Source organism: Microcaecilia unicolor, chromosome 9 (assembly GCF_901765095.1).
Source record: "Microcaecilia unicolor chromosome 9, aMicUni1.1, whole genome shotgun sequence".
Lineage (NCBI taxonomy): Eukaryota > Metazoa > Chordata > Amphibia > Gymnophiona > Siphonopidae > Microcaecilia > Microcaecilia unicolor.
Window position 1 is genome coordinate 33,764,001 of NC_044039.1, and position 14,102 is coordinate 33,778,102.

At 43.2% G+C, this 14,102-nt stretch overlaps 1 protein-coding gene across 1 annotated transcript in view; it reads left to right on the plus strand.

Moving 5' to 3' along the window:
* BTBD11 (BTB domain containing 11) overlaps positions 1-14,102 on the plus strand; it is a 469,159-nt gene that overhangs the window by 287,629 nt on the left and 167,428 nt on the right. The window contains exon 2 of the mRNA XM_030214435.1: positions 13,912-14,061. Within this exon, the coding sequence (XP_030070295.1) occupies positions 13,912-14,061 (150 nt within the window). The remainder of the gene's footprint in view (positions 1-13,911; positions 14,062-14,102) is intronic.

The window sequence follows — 14,102 nt, forward strand, 5'->3', positions numbered from 1 at the left end:
TCTTGTACTCACCTCCCAACATAACACAAAAAAAACTTCTCTACCATAATCACACCATACGGCTCTCTTCCAGTCTCACAAAACTTGAAAATTCTTGGAGTTACTATTGATCGAAACCTCACTCTCGATACCCACGTGAAGAACACGACGAAAAAGATGTTCCACACCATGTGGAAACTCAAAAGAATAAAACCGTTCTTCCCGAGATGCGTCTTCCGCACCCTGGTACAATCAATGGTAATAAGCCATCTGGATTACTGCAACGCACTATAGGCGGGTTGCAAAGAACAGACTATCAAAAAAACTCCAAACAGCCCAGAATACTGCTGCCAGACTCATATTTGGAAAATCTAAATATGAAAGTGCAAAACCCCTAAGAGAGAAACTGCACTGGCTCCCACTTAAAGAACGCATTGCGTTCAAGATATGTACGATTATACACAAAATTATCCATGCAGACGCCCCGATCTACATGCTGGACCTAGTGGACCTACCTCCCAGAAACGCCACAAGAACATCCCGCAAATTTCTCAATCTGAACTTCCCCGCTGTAAAGGACTAAAATACAAGCTGATGCATGCCACTACCTTCTCCTACACGAGCACGCAAATATGGAATGCTCTACCCACAGACCTGAAATCAATTGTCGAAACAAATAACTTTCGCAAATCTCTGAAGACACATTTCTTCAACAAGGCCTACAACGAGAACCAACAGCTTCACTAATTCACTTTCCCAACCCAACCAGTTATGAAAATCCACTTCTACTATCACCCGCCCAATCACTTCCTCTTTCTTCCCTACTTTAGAAGCAGAGAAAAATAAAGGCAGATAAAGACCATATGGTTTATCCAGTCTGTCCATTTATGCCATCCACTCTCCCCTTCACTCTCCCCAGAGATCCCATGTAACTGTCCCAAGACCTCTTGAATTCAGATACAGTCCTCGTCTCCAGTTCCACAGGGAGGCCATTCCACAAATTCACCACCCTTTCTGCAAAGAAGCCACCCTTTTTGCAAAGAAGCATTTCCTCAGGTCGTCTCCAAATCTGTCCCCTCTTGCCCTCATCCTATGCCCCCTCATTCCAGAGCTTCCCTTCAACTGAGAGACTCGCCTTGTGTGCATTTATACCATGTAGGTATTTAAACATTGCCCTCCCCTTGTTCCTTCTCACCCAGTACTTCCCTCACCCTTAATTGTCTTGTCTGTCTGTATTTTTAGATTTTAAGCTCTGTTGAGCAGGGATTGTCTCTCTGTGTCAGGTGTTCAGCGCTGCGTGCGTCTGGTAGCGCTATACAAATGCTGTTAATAATAATAATAATAACCAACCAAAAATATACCAGCTATTCAATGCCGGTCACCGAAAACAGCCTGGCATTGAATATTTAGGCTCAGTGCCGACCGTGGGAGTTAGCCAGACTAGCGCCTGCGGTCTGAATATCAGGCCCCACCTTCCCTGAATAAAAAACTCCACTCTAGATTTTAGCAGAGACTGCAGCATTTAATTCCTGTCTAGTAACACCTGTGGCATTTTAGGAAAATGGTTCTAAAGCAGAGTAAAACATGGGGAAAGGAGAGAGAGAAGCAGTAGGGGGAGTCATGGCTGTCACGGACATTGGAGGAATCCATTCTGGATCAGTTAGTAAAGCAGAGATTCCAAGTTACCCAGTTGCAGGTGGCAGGTAGGAGAGTCTTGGATTTCTGACAACCTCATCCTGGTGCATTATCCTGCTTATAATCGAAAGAGAAAAATGCCTATATTGTGAACCAAATCGGGAGATAGACGTTTATTTCCCAAAAACGAATAAAGCAGTATAATCAAAAGCCGAATTTGGACGTTTTCAACTGCACTCCGATGCGGACAACGTTGATGGGGGCGTGTCGAAGGCGTGATGAAGGCGGAACTGGGGCGTGGTTATCTGCCGATCAGAGATGGGCGCCTTTCGCCGATAATGGAAATAAAATATGCGTTTTTAGCGAGAATTTAGGGCACTTTTCCTGGACCCTGTTTTTCCACGAATAAGGCCCCAAAAAGTGCCCTAAATGACCAGATGACCACTGGAGGGAATCGGGGATGACCTCCCCTGACTCCCCCAGTGGTCACGAACCCCCTCCCACCACAAAATATGCCGTTTCACAACTTTTTATTTTCACCCTCAAATGTCATACCCACCTCCCTGGCAGCAGTATGCAGGTCACTGGAGCAGTGGACTTCAGGCAGGTGGACCCAGGCTCATCCCCCCCCCCCCACCTGTTACACTTGTGCTGGTAAATGGGAGCCCTCCGAACCGCCCCCCCAAACCCACTGTACCCACGTGTAGGTGCCCCCCTTCACCCCTTAGGGCTATAGTAATGGTGTAGACTTGTGGGCAGTGGGTTTTGAGGGGGATTTTGGGGGCTCAACACCCAAGGGAAGGGTGCTATGCACCTGGGAGCTGTTTTACCTTTTTTTTTTTTTTTTTGTAAAAGTGCCCCCTAGGGTGCCCGGTTGGTGTCCTGGCATGTGAGGTGGACCGGTGCAGTACGAATCCTGGCCCCTCCCACGAATAAATGTCTTGGAGTTATTCGTTTTTGAGCTGGGCGTTTTCGGTTTCCATTATCGCTGAAAAACAAAAACGCCCAGCTCAAAAAAAGATAAACGTCCATGTTTTTTCGAAAATACGATTCGGTCCGCCCCTTCACGGACCCGTTCTCGATTATGCCCCTCTATGGGACCTGCAGCTCTGATCTCAGTGGATAGAATCAGGAACTACAAATCCCACATTGCTGCGGGATATAAATTTTAAACCAGAACTGGGTCATTTGGCAGCTCTGCTAAGGCTGAACGAGTTGTACATAGTGTAACTAACGATGTACAAACCTTTTCTTTTCTTTTTGATTCTGTAAATACATTATGGCTCTGGTTTGTTAATTCCTCATCTGTGAAATACATTACCACGACTTCAGGGCCGCTGAGAGACAAAGCCAGGCCTGGGGCAAACAAGGGTTCCCTCCGCCCCTGCTGCCGCCACTCCCCACCCCGTTGGTCTGCCATCTGTCCCTCTCCCCCTTGCTTGCTTTCTGGCATCTCTCTCCCTCCCTTCCTTGGCATACAGGCTGGCATCTCTTTTACCCTTCCTTCTTTCCTCCCTCCTTACAGTCTGGTATCACTCTTGTCATTCTCTCCACCCCTTTGGCAGTCCTCCAACATTTCTGTGGGCTACTGGCAGCATCAGTAAGGAGAGCAAACTGTCTCTGGCTGTCATGAAAAGCATTTCCTCTGCTGTGTTCCACCTACATGGACACGGAAAGTTGTGTCAGAGGAGGTGGGTCACTGCAGAGAGAATGCTTCCAGGATCAGCCGGAGGCAGCTTGCTGTCCTTATTGATGCTACCGTCAGCCCGCAGAAATGTTGGAGGACCACCGAAGGGGAGGATGGAAGAACAAGAGTGATACTGGACTGCGTGGGTCAGGAGGAAGAGGGTGAAAAAGTGCTGATCATGCCTACCAAAACCAGGGTGACAAAGGGGTGGCAAGCCATTTGTTTGGGGTGGTACTTGCCACCCCTTAGCGACGCCTGTGCCCTGCATGACTTTTGATAACTGCTTTGTCTGACACTATTCTGAAGGCCGAGGGCCTCAGGGTCCCCAAATTCCAAGTGGCAGAAGAGAGGTCCTAAGGACAGCATTTCCATACACATTCTATTCATTCTGCTAGAAACTTTGTAACAGTCATGGAATTTTATAAAAATGTTTCATGAAATGTTTATTGTGGGAAGAATGTAGGACCAGATAAAGATTGTCCAAGGGAGTGAGGAAAAATGGTAAAGAAAGAAATATAGGAAAACAGCTAAACAACAACCCGGCAAGGCCGTGTTTCGGCACAAATGGCCTGCCTCAGGGGTCTAGGTGAATCTTTGATGTTATGACAGGAGTGCTAAACTGCGAGATTGTTGTGAAGGTTCTGAATGTAAAATCCTTGTTATATCCTCAATAGGATAGAAGCTCTGAAAGCAGTGGCCGTCCAAATGGCGAGAGTGCAAAATATTGGGGATATTACAAGGATTTTACATTCAGAAACCTTGACAACAATCTTGCAGTTTAGCACTCCTGTCATAACATCAAAGATTCACCTAGACCCCTGAGGCAGGCCTTTTGTGCCGAAACACGGCCGTGTCGGGTCGTCGTTTAGTTGTTTTCCAATAAAGACCTTTTGATATCCTCCTTGGATCTACCTCACTGTTTTGTTTTGTTGCTCACATTTAACGTGAGCTCCGCTCCTCCTTTTTCACTTGTCAATGAAAGAAATATGGCACACATTTTTCACCAACATAATAAATATTAATAAAGCATTTCTTTACTTTTTTAGTCTCTCCCTCATTTTAAATAACAAAACAAAACACGCAGATCTGTTTGCGGGCACAATATTGATCTGGTAACTCCTATTGCTGAAGGATTTCATTTCTTGAAGGTTATAGAAGGGCTAAAAATCCACAAGGAAAAAAAAAACATCTTCAAGTGAAACTTTAGTGCAGGAAAGCAAGTCTCTATGATGTTTTTTTTTTTTCCACAGGTTTTGCTTGCTGTTGTTGTCTTTTTTAATATTTTATTTATTTATTTGTTACATTTGTATCCCACATTTCCCCACCTATTTGTAGGCTCAATGTGGCTTACATAGTACCAGAGAGGCGTTTGCAGACTCCGGTATGAACACATACAAAGTGATGTTGTGGTAAGATAAAGTTCATGTGGTACAGCCACATTAGGGAATCGTACAACGGAAGAGTTGTGTTATGTCCATTACGTACTTTAGTTTTGTTGTGTTGCAGAGATCAGGCATTTATGTTGGATTGGTAGGGTATGCCTTTTTAAACGAAAAGGGAGTTGTTTTTCCCTCTCCCCTCGCCCCCCCCCAAGATATTTTTCTCTTCTAACAGTGGCAGGATGCAGTGGCATACCAAGGGGGGGGCGGTGGGGGCGGTCCGCCCTGGGTGCACGCCACTGGGGGGGTGCTGCGCACCGGTCAGCGTCGTTCGTTTCCATGCTCCCTCTGCCCCGGAACAGGAAGTAACCTGTTCCGGGGCAGAGGGAGCATGGAAACGAACAACGCTGACCAGCGCGTGGCACCCCCCCCAGCGGCGTGCACCCGGGGGGGGGGGGGCTTTCGCCAGGGTGGTGGGGAGTCGCGCTGCACGGGGGGCGCTGCACCCGGGGGGCAGGGCGCATCAGCGCCCCTCGGAACGCCACTGGCAGGATGTTCGCCTTTGGTCAAAAGCTGCAGTATTTCAAAATTGTGCAAACAAGTCCAACTTGTACCCAGGTCTCTTAGCAATAAACCATAGGCAGCAGCAGAAGAAGGTGAAGTGGCCCCTTTTCACCACTGTGTGTGAAGTAAAAGTAGCTTTTTGCACACTCTTACACATAAATGGAAAATGCACAGGGGGTACTGTTTAACTTTCATTGATCTGAGTCACAGATTTACAGACACCCTGAGCTAAAGATTCTTTTGTGAGGAGTGTGCAAAACACTGCAGGTAACTTTACTCAAAGTGTAGTGTACCACTTTGTAAGAAGAAAGACTGGGACAAGCCTGCATTTCTTGTAGGGAGTTTATGGCTCATGGGCCTGATTTTATAAATGATTTATTTGTCCTAAAAGTTGGAAACTTTGTGTGTAGAAATAAATGCTCAGGCACATAGCTGCAGAGAAACTGATGAATGAGCTTTAAAAATAATGTACGAGGTAGGCTAAACAAAGATGTATATCTTGGGCAAGTGTAATTTATCAGGCTAAGGTTTGGTATTCATACCAGGCTTAGCAGTCAGCTGGTCTACAGATAAGAGGGTCAGCGGAGCATGAAGGCACTCCAGCTGCTAAGCCATGCACGGGATACAGAAATGAAAGTGATCTCTGCTGCAGACAGTGCTCATCCCTTCCCTGCTGCTTCTTCAGAGGACAGAGGGTGTGTTAGGTTTACAATTCAACTGTAGCAGGCAGCATATTTAGCACAACTGCGATATTCAACATTTAACCGGCTATGGCATACAATCAATGGTACTAAGCCATGTAGACTACTGCAATGGAATTTATGCGGGAGGTAAAGAACAAACCTTAAAGAAACTTCAGACCGCTCAGAACACGGCAGCTAAGCTTATCTTTGGAAAAACCCAATTTGATAGCGCAAAACCCCTCCGCGAAAAACTACACTGGCTCCCAATCAAAGAATGCATTGCTTTCAAAATCTGCACTCTGGTTCACAAAATTATCTACAGTGAAGCCCCGGGATACATGACAGACTTGATCGACCTACCAACTAGAAACACATCCGAATCAACACGAACGTACCTAAACCTGTATTACCCAAGTTGCAAAGAACTCAAATACAAATCAACTTACGCGTCCAGTTTTTCCCTACATAAGCACACAATTGTGGAACGCATTACCAAAAGCCTTGAAAACTACGTACGACCACCTACACTTCAGGAGAACACTAAAAACCTATCTGTTTAAAAAGGCTTACCCTAACAATCCACCATAAATGCCTGATCTCTGCAACACAATAAAACCAAAATACGTAATGAACATAACACAACTCTTCCGTTGTACCATTCCCTTATGTGGCTATACCACATGAACTTTATCTTATTTCAACATCACTTTGTATTTGTTTACACTGGAGTCTGCAAATGCATCTCCAGTACTATGTAAGCCGCATTGAGCCTACAAATAGGTGGGAAAATGTGGGATACAAATGTAACAAATAAATAAAAATAATAAATACTGCGTAAAGATAGGACTGACTTTTTTTGCAATCCTATTTATGTAGCTACTATGGCCAGTTAAGAGCTGAATATCGGCACTTACCAGCCAAATGCTGACTTCATCCCTGGAATGTCCCCAAAATAGCTGGTTTTGAGTCGGGCACCAACTGGACATTTTCGGCAGCACTAACAAGCTAATTGCTGCTGAATATGACCGGTTAACCATGAACAAACAATTTAACTAGCCAGGAGATGTTTCTGGCTAGTTAAATTGCTTTGAATATCGATCCCTTTATAACCAATTTAAAAGACCACAGTTGGGGATGTGACCTATAAGCAAGTCTATCAGAACAGTTACCAACAGGTCAGGGAAAAGAAACCCCCACATATATCAACAGTCAAAGCCAAGGAGTAGGGGTGGACCAATGAATCTCGTCAGCCAGTTGTTGGTTGAAGTAACTTTTTGTAGCACCAAATATGTATATGACCCAACACGGGATCGTGCTTTGACAGATCTGCCGTCCGCCTCAGGGGTCAGATAGTATATACAAATTAATTACATAGATAGCAAGGTTAAAAACAAGAAATCCTTCAATTCATATAAAAACAAAAAACATAAAAATAATAAATATAATAATAATAATAACAATAGCAATGCTAATATAAAAATGGAATAGACAATGATAAAATATGAGCAACTGAACTTAGATAGCATGTAAAAATAAACACAAATCAACGTGAGGACGAAAACGTAATAAAAATAGAAATTTACATAAATAATGATAAATAGTAACAGAACTGACCTTCTGATAAATATCACAGTGAATGGATACATAAATAAATAAAGAAGAAATAACAGGTAATAATATCTAAACAAAAGAAAGGAACATATTGCCAAATCACAAAAAGGAAGAACCCTGGAACACATAAATCTAGTCATAGTATGTAAAAAATGTAATACTCATAGGCTAGTAGTATAGTCAAGAGCAAATGTGATGGAAGAAAAATAAGAAAGCGTTGAATAAAATCAACAATTAAAAAACATTTTATAAAATTATAATTGAATATAAATGAATTTAAAACCGAAAACATCATATGGTCAACATATAAATTACTTGGTAAGTGGGAAATGTGTTACATATATGTTAAAGTATGAAAGTAAAGGTGAGGGGGAACCAGTGTTGATATGTAAAAAAAATAAATAACATAACGTAAAAAACAAAACTGATGTCATGTGATAAACACTATGGTTAAATTGTTCTTTAAAGATATGGAATAAACACCATATAGTGAGGGAGAACCGGTATTAATAAGCAGAAAAATATATGAAGAATAAAATAAAGTAAAACAATAAAACATATTGAAAACATTGAAAATCAAATTCATAGTAAAGTGGTGGAAAAATATAAAAAATGGAAAAATGAAAATAAAAAGGTAAAAAGAAAACATGAACTCCCGGAAGATGCATGTGTAAATTCCAATTATTGTCAATTAGGGCCAATGATTGATTGTTAACGCTCAATTATAATCACTAATTGGCTTGTTAAGCAATTAAGTTGCACACACAATTTTGAGTGCTATATATTGAATTAAAGTGTTTTGCAGTAATTTGTCTGTTGGTGTATGCTAATTGGGCGCTATTTTTGTTGTCACATTTTTTTTCCAGGGGGATGGGGTGCGTCATGGGTGGGGAATGGGCATGGAAGCGTTATCCAGCTTACAAAAAGAGAAGTCCAAATCTCCCGTGAAGACAAAACAAAACACAAAAAAAGGAGGAAGACAACCCAAAACAGACCAAAAAACAAGGGAGTTAGAGCGCCAGAAAAGTTTAATAGGACCCTACACGGTCCGTGTTTCGGCCAGCAGGCCTTCCTCAGGGGTCAGAGAAATGTCCTCTTCTCTCAGTTTAAAAAGATCTTAAAATCCTATGTCAACTGTATCTAATGTGCTATTTCCATCTTCTAACAGCTGCATTTTACACAGACACACACTATACATTTTTTCTTTCTCAATCCATGTTCACAGCCCTGGTCTCTCTGCTCACTCCAGTCTCCCTGGCATTATCCAGCTAACATGTTCACGTTAGCGCTTGCTAACTGGCCAACATGGAGTTAATGTGGAAGTGCTCTGAGCCTCCTAAATAGGAGTCAGAAAGCAGTGGTGCAGCCATGGGTGGGCCCGAGTAGGCACAGACCCATCTAGCTTTGCTTTGGGCTCACCCAATGGCAGCGCACACAATTAATTTGTGGAGGAGTGGCCTAGTGGTTAGAGCACTGGTCTTGCAATCCAGAGGTGGCCTGTTCAAATCCCACTGCTGCTCCTTGTGGTCTTGGGCAAGTCACTTAACTCTCCATTGCCTCAGGTACAAACCTAGATTGTGAGCCCTCCTGGGACAGAGAAATATCCATTGTACCTGAATGTAACTCACCTTGAGCTACTACTGAAAAAGGTGTGAGAAAAATCTAAATAAATAGTTGAGATTCTACATGGAATGTTGCTGCTATTTCAGATTCTACATGGAATGTTGCTATAGTGGAGGAGTGGCCTAGTGGTTAGAGCACCAGTTTTGCAATCCAGAGGTGGCCAGTTCAAATCCCACTGCTGCTCCTTGTGATCTTGGGCAAGTCATGTAGAAACCTAGATTGTGAGCCCTCCTGGGACAGAGAAATATCCAATGTACCAGAATGTAACTCACCTTCAGCTACTACTGAAAAAGGTGTGAGCAAAATCGAAATAAATAATGTAGCTGGCAGAGATCCCCCAGGCCCTGCCAGCTGATGAGTCCTTTCTAGAGTTTCCTCCCCTGTCAGTCTCATCCCCGGAGCAATCAGCAGAACATTTTCAGCTGCCGACACTGCCACTCCCCCCCCCCCCCCCCCCCGCCACCCCAGCACATTCTCAGTTCAATTGGCACCCCCTGAAGTGGAGTGGGAGCCTGGAGTAGGGCAGTGCTGGTGTCGGCGGCCGCAAATGAGCTGCTAACAGCCGTCAGGATGAGACTGCTTCGGATTTTTCAGCTGACGGGGCCCGGGAATCACCGCAAACCAAAGTATTTATTTTTTATGCTGCGGGGGTGAAGGCGGGCACAGATGAGGGGGAGTAGCAGGCAGAGAGGAAATGTGGGTCATGCCCACCCGGTTCACGCCTTGGCCCACCCGATAGCTGAGGTCTGGCTACGCTACTGGCAGAAAGTGTTGTCCCTTTAATATTTTTTACATGTCTCACATGCAAACGGAAAAATGAGTGTAGGAGCTGCAAAAATGAAAAATTAAAACCCCTTTTTGGTGACATGCTAGAAATGGGCTTATTTGTTGCCGAATTTAATACCGCTGTCTTTTGTATCTTTTAAGTTTTAAAAGCTGATTTCTTGTTGCTTTTGAAATGTTCCGTTAGCTTTCAAATACGTTATTCCTGTTAGTGCTGACTTTGAAAATAGTTGAACTCAATATGGTGTCTTCCCTTAGCATCTTCTGAGAAACGGCACAGAGCTGCTTTCTGTGTCTGATCCTGTGCCAAAAGCGGTGGGATGTGTAGTAGAGGGAAAAGAAGATGGGAGTGGGACAGAGAATTTCAGCCTTGCAAAACACTGTTCTGGGTATCGGAGTTCATTTGCGGCTTCTGTCCTTTTAAGCCGGGTTATAAAATCATCCCAAGAAGACAAACTTTATTTATTTACTTACACTACAAAGCAAACACGTCCCATTCTTTTCTTTAACCACATATATCCTCTGCATATTGTAGGAAGCGTATTCAGCCCAGCCAAGTACAGAACTGTGCATTTCAGTGCTATGTAAAAACGATGGCTCAGATTTAAGTTTGGAGTAAAAACTGGGTGAAAGCCGCACATAGGTGGGATTGTATAAATGGCACTGGAAAAGAACGCTTAGCATCGATTCCCGCACCCAACTCTGAGCGCCAAACTTACGCCTGATGAAACCCGGTGTAAATCCTGGCACCCTTGGGCTGCACGCTCTGGGATTTAGGCGCTCACTGCCGGATTCTATATAGCACGCCTAGAGATCCGCGCCGAACTCAGGCGTATTCTATAACAAAGCGCGTAACTAAATTGGCTTAACAAGCTAATCAGTGTTGATAACAGCACTTTACAAGCTATAATGGGCACTAATTGGCAATAATTAAAATTTACGCACACAACTCGCTAAGTGTATTCTGTAATGAACTGCGCCTAAATTCTAATGTGCGTAGTTCAAAAGGGGCATGGTTATGGGCAGGGAAAGGGCGTTCTGTGAGTGTTCCCAGATTTATGTGCGTAGTTATCAAATATGGACCAGTGCACGTAAATCTACATGTGGGGATTTATGCCACGTTTTCGTTGGTGTAAATGGAGGTGCATAGTTTAAGGCCCTGGAACAGGAAGTAACAGCAGAAGGAGCAGGGAACCAGCGGAGCCAACAACCACATGACTGCTCCCTGCACCCCTCCTACAGCGTGCATCCGGGGCAGACCACCGCCCCACCCTCGGTACGCCACTGGCAAGGGCAAATCAAACTCGGGTACACACATGAATTATCACATACCTTGTAAAATGAGTTTATCTTGTTGGGCAGACTGGCTGGACCGTACAGGTCTTTATCAGCTGTCATTTACTATGTTACTATGTATAGCTTCTGTTAATGGAGCATGCCAATTTGAGATATTTATTTCATATTATTTGATACAAGTATCATGGAGTGTGTGTTTACTGTAAGTGTGGCTGTGCGGTTTATTTATAACTCGATATTACTACTACTACTACTATTTAGCATTTCTGTAGCGCTACAAGGCGTACGCAGCGCTGCACAAGCATAGAAGAAAGACAGTCCCTGCTCAAAGAGCTTACAATCTAATAGACAAAAAATAAAGTAAGCAAATCAAATCAATTAATGTGTACAGGAAGGAGGAGAGGAGGGTAGGTGGAGGCGAGTGGTTACAAGTGGTTACGAGTCAAAAGCAATGTTAAAGAGGTGGGCTGTTAGGTAATGGCTGACATAGTGGTTTGATTAACTGTAAGTCTGGATTTGATTAATTGTAACTAGTTTCTGGTCAAATTTGAAATTCCAGTCGTCTACCTAAGCTTCTAGATCTGAGCGTGCAAAGCAGTGAGTCTGTTTGAGAGTTCCATACATGTCCAAGGATTAGCAGTGAATTGGAATGTATGCCATGTTGACTTCAAATAGATACTTCTTGTGGGCCGATGTTTGTCTGTTTCCTCAAAGCCACATCTTTACTCATGCTAAGATAGCACTGACAACTTTTTGGGTCACGGCTGCCGTGAGAGGGTAAGATATTTACCAGTCAGAAGCTGTTAGTGATTTTGCCAAGGTATCATGCGACAGACTGGGCAAGAATCAAAATCCTTTTCACGACTCTGGCCAAAGCAAATATGCTGCTGATCATGGACTTAATTACAGGGCTTCCATAATTCATGCATGCATATTCATAAGTACATAAGTAGTGCCATACTGGGACAAAAGGTCTATCAAGTCCAGCATCCTGTTTCCAACAGTGGCTAATCCAGGTCACAAATACATGGAAAGATCCCCCCAAAAAGTACAAAACATTTTATGCTGCTTATTCCAGTCCAATTTAATAATGGTCTATGGACTTTTCCTTTACTAAGCTGTCCAAACCTTTTTTAAACTCTGCTAAGTTAACTGCCTTTACCACATTTTCTGGCAACGAATTCCAGAGTTTAATTACACATTGAGTGAAGAAAAAATTTCTCAGACTCATTTTAAATTTACTACTTTGTAGCTTCATCGCATGCCCCCTGGTTCTAGTATTTTTGCTTCACGTCTACCTGTTCCACTCCACTCATTATTTTATAGACCTCTATCATATCTGCCCTCAGCCATCTTTTCTCCAAGTTGAAGAGCCCTAGCCGCTTTAGCCTTTCCTTCTAGGGAAGTCGTCCCATCCCCTTTATCATTTTTGTCGCCCTTCTCTGCACCTTTTCTAATTCCACTATATCTTTTTTGAGATGTGGCGATCAGAACTGAACACAATATTCGAGGTGCGGTCGTACCATGGAGCAATACAAAGGCATTATAACGTCCTCATTTTTGTTTTCCATTCCTTCCCTAATAATACCTAACATTCTATTTGCTTTCTTTGCTGCAGCAGCACACTGAACAGAAGGTTTCAACGTATCATCAATGACGACACCTAGATCCCTTGCATGACGTAGCTATAATTCAGGTTCCTCTTTCCCACATGCATCACTTTGCACTTGCTCACATTAAACGTCATCTGCCATTTAGACACCCAGTCTCGTAAGGTCCTCTTGTAATTTTTCACAATCCTCTCACGATTTAACTACTTTGTATAACTTTGTGTCGTCAGCAAAATTAATTACCTCACTGGTTACCCCCATCTCTAGGTCAATTATGTTTTAAAAAGCAGCAGTCCCAGCACAAACCCCCAGGGAACCCCACTACCTACCCTTCTCCATTGAGAATACTATTTAACCCTACTCTCTGTTTTCTATCTTTTAACCAGTTTTTAATCCACAATAGGACACTACCTCCTATCCCATGACTCTCCAATTTCCTCTGGAGTCTTTCATAAGGTACTTTGTCAAATGCCTTCTGAAAATCCAGATACACAATATCAACCGGCTCACCTTTATCTACATGTTTGTTCACCCCTTCAAGGAAATGTAATAGATTGGTGAGGCAAGATTTCCCCTCACCATCATTGTGGATATTCTGAAAACTGAACTGGCTGGTTGTGTCTCAAGGCCTAGGTTGAGAACCCTGGTTCTACCTAATGCAAGTTAGGTATGCAAGACAGAGGATAGGTTTTAAATTCATGAACTTGCATTCAGTTTGTTTAGGTGTCTAAAAATCTACAGTGCATTCAGATTGCTTGTACGTGAATGTATTTATGAATTAATGGGCTACAATTGATTTGCGCACTTAAAACAGTTCTGGTGTGCATACAATATTCATGCAAAGAACAAAGAGGTCAATCAAGCATATTATGTAATATTTCAGGTTATCCTGAGTCAGTTTGAAAAGTATCAAGTATTCTGGAGCTCTTACGTTCTGTACATTTTTAACTAGCGTATCGAGAAACATTCATAAGGTCATCCAATCCACCGTGAAGTAGCATGATGCTTCTAGAAGCCTTAAAATTCTAATGTTTGCATGTTTTTTCTTTTATTGCTTCCAGGGGTCCTCTGCCTGCCTGACAGTCTGAACCTTCACAGAGAACAGCCACGGTCCAATAAGCCAGGGGAAGTGCAGATGTTTAGCCAATCAGAATTAAGGACCATTGAACAGTCATTGCTCGCAACACGTGTAGGAAGCATCGCTGAACTCAGTGAGTACAAAATGGGCATCTTCATGTCAGGCTCACACTTT